Here is a 3085-nt window from a genome sequence, read left to right on the forward strand (position 1 = left end):
ACCGGAGCATAGAGAGTGACGGCCGACCAGCTAGCGCTCACTATTACAGTGACAGTGACTACCGCCACGGGGCTCGAGCTGAGAAGTACGGTCCAGGCCCTATGGGGCCCAAGCATCCCTCCAAGAGCCTTGCCCCAGCTGCCATCTCCTCAAAGCGCAGCAAGCACCGGAAGCAGGGCATGGAGCAGAAGATCTCCAAGTTCTCGCCCATCGAAGAGGCCAAGGATGTGGAGTCAGACCTGGCCTCCTACCCCTCCCCAGCAGTCAGCAGTGGCCTAGTCTCTCGAGGCAGGAAGTTTCAGGATGAAATCACCTACGGGCTCAAGAAGAACGTGTATGAGCAGCAGAGGTCCTACGGGGTGCCCAGCCGGGACCAAGTGGAGGAGGATGACCGTGTGTACAGTGGGAGCAGCCGGTCCCGGGTGACATCTGCATACAGTGGGGAGAAGCTGTCCAGCCATGACTTTGGTGGCCGGGGCAAGGGATATGAGCGGGAACGGGAGGCTGTGGAGCGACTTCAAAAAGCGGGCCCCAAGCCCTCATCCCTGAGCATGGCCCACGGTCGGGCCCGGCCCCCCATGCGGAGCCAGGCCTCTGAAGAGGAGAGCCCTGTCAGCCCCATGGGACGGCCCCGCCCCGCCGGGGGCACCCTTCCACCCGGGGACACCTGTCCCCAGTTCTGCTCCAGCCACTCCATGCCCGATGTCCAGGAGCATGTCAAGGACGGACCGCGGGCCCACACATATAAGCGTGAGGAAGGCTACATCCTGGACGATGCCCACTGCGTAGTTTCCGACAGCGAAGGTAATGGCAGCTGGGGGTGATTTCTGCAGATGCTCAGCACCTGGGGGGCCTGCCTGCCCATGGGGCCCTGAGCCCTGAGATGTCCCAGTGGGGCTCGGCCTGGCGCCTCATGCAGTGGGCCTTGCCGCCGGCCCCCCTCCTCGCCTTCTCCACCCGCACCCTGGCCCCAGTTGGGGGAGGGTGGGCCAGGGGCCCAGTGTTATGTTTGTGGCTGCGGCGCCCACTCTGGTTTCCTTGCATGGCTTCAGCTGGGCCTCCCCCTGCGGCCAACCTGGGGGTTGACGGTGTTCTGTTTTTGGTCTCTGAAGCATATCACCTGGGCCAGGAGGAGACAGACTGGTTTGATAAGCCCCGGGATGCCCGCTCTGACCGGTTCAGGCACCATGGGGGCCACGCAGTCTCCTCCTCCTCCCAGAAGCGAGGCCCTGCCAGGCACAGCTACCATGACTACGACGAGCCCCCCGAAGAGGGCCTGTGGCCACATGATGAGGGTGGCCCGGGCCGCCATGCCTCAGCCAAGGAACACCGGCACCACAGTGACCACGGGCGGCACTCAGGCCGCCACGCTGGCGAGGAGCCGAGCCGGCGTGCTGCCAAACCACATGGTCGGGACCTGGGTCGCCATGAGGCCCGGCCTCACCCTCAGCCCAGCCCTGCCCCGGCCATGCAGAAGAAGAGTCAGCCTGGGTACCCCAGCTCCGCCGAATACTCACAGCCATCCCGTGTTCCGTCAGCATACCATCATGCCTCTGACAGCAAGAAGGGCTCCCGGCAGGCCCACGCGGGGCCCGCCGCACCGCAGCCAAAGCCAGAACCCCCGTCGCAGCCTCAGCCACAGGGTCGGCAGGCACCTCCAGGGCCACAGCAGTCACAGCCGCCGCCGTCCAGGCAGACGCCCTCAGCAACATCATCACGCCAGCCGCAGACCCAGCAGCAGCAGCAGCAGCAGCAGCAGCCGCAGCAGCAGCAGCCGCCGCAGCCACAAGGTCACGGGCCACAGCACCCCCAGCAAACCCCATCACAGGCTCGGCTGCCGCAGCAGGGCCAGCCAACTGCCCGGGGCCTGGCCTCTGCTGCCAGCCAGCCAGCGGGGAAGCCTCAGCCAGGCCCCACGACAGCCACAGGCCCCCAGCCAGCAGGACCGGTACGTAGGGCTCCAGCGCGGGGATCCTACCCAGGGCGGATGCTGCGGCTCCAGCTTGCACATCCCCCTGGTTCCAGGCTGGGCGTGGGCAGAGTCGGCGTGTGGTATTCAGCTGTGGTTCTGTGTTGCAGCCACGAGCAGAGCAGGCAAATGGCTCTAAAGGGGCAGCCAAAGCACCCCAGCAGGGGAGGCCTCCTCAGGCCCAGCCACCACCGGGACCTGGACCCACAGGTGAGCCTACCCTTTGGTGCCCTCAGCATTGACCCAGAGAACCTGGGCTGCCCTCCCTACACCCACAGGCGCCCCGAGCTCCCCTGAATTGCATGTCCTCACTGCTCCCTGAGAAGTGCCCAGTGGGTTAGAATGAGCAATGGGGTCACCAGCACTGGGGCCTTAAGGCCCAGGCAGCTCTGGGCAGGGAACCTGGAAGGGACTAGTGAGCGCGGGGCCGGGACCATGGCCTCTTACTCTCTCCCTCCTTCCCGTTCCCTCCTCTCTTCCAGCTTCTCATCCTCCTCTGTTTTTCCTTCCTTTCTCCTTCTTTACTTTCAACTTCCTTTTTTCTGCTTCTTCCCACTCTTGTTCTTCCTGTTCTTCTCTTTATTTCTCTATCTTTCTCCTCGCCCTCCCCCTGCACAGGGTACCTGTGTTCAGGTTCCCTCATGGCTACTCTCCCACTGGGAACCTGAAGAGCCAGGCCAAGCTTGGCTCATGATGGTGGCTTCTTTCCCCCTAGGCGTGAAGGCTGGAGCCAGGCCTGGAGGGACCCCCGGGGCTCCTGCCGGCCAGCCGGGTGCCGATGGGGAGAGCGTGCTCTCCAAGATCCTCCCCGGCGGGGCAGCAGAGCAGGCCGGCAAGCTGACAGAAGGTAAGCGCTGCCTGCAGCCAGGTCCAGGTGGGCAGCTGCTCCAGGCCCCGGCAGAGGTGGGGCCTGGGGAATGATTCCAGGCTCGGTCACCCAGGCGCAGGCCGGCCCGGTGGTTCTTGGGGGAATCTCTGCCCCTTGGGCTGAGCTTGGCTTCACTGCGCCAAATGGCCCTGACTGTCTGGGAGTCTGGCTCAACTCCCTGACACCTCTCCTTTTTCTATGTCACAGCCGTCTCTGCTTTTGGCAAAAAATTCTCCTCATTCTGGTGA

At 64.3% G+C, this 3085-nt stretch overlaps 1 protein-coding gene across 1 annotated transcript in view; it reads left to right on the forward strand.

Moving 5' to 3' along the window:
* The window catches only part of BSN (bassoon presynaptic cytomatrix protein), a 34725-nt gene extending 31640 nt beyond the window's left edge, over positions 1-3085 (forward strand). The window contains 5 exon segments of the mRNA XM_025044831.1: positions 1-804; positions 1113-1948; positions 2080-2179; positions 2685-2816; positions 3045-3085. The exon segment at positions 1-804 is cut by the window's left edge and continues 122 nt beyond it. Coding sequence (XP_024900599.1) covers positions 1-804; positions 1113-1948; positions 2080-2179; positions 2685-2816; positions 3045-3085 — 1913 coding nt within the window.

The sequence above is a fragment of the Pteropus alecto genome, unplaced genomic scaffold (assembly GCF_000325575.1).
Source record: "Pteropus alecto unplaced genomic scaffold, ASM32557v1 scaffold53, whole genome shotgun sequence".
Classification (NCBI taxonomy): domain Eukaryota; kingdom Metazoa; phylum Chordata; class Mammalia; order Chiroptera; family Pteropodidae; genus Pteropus; species Pteropus alecto.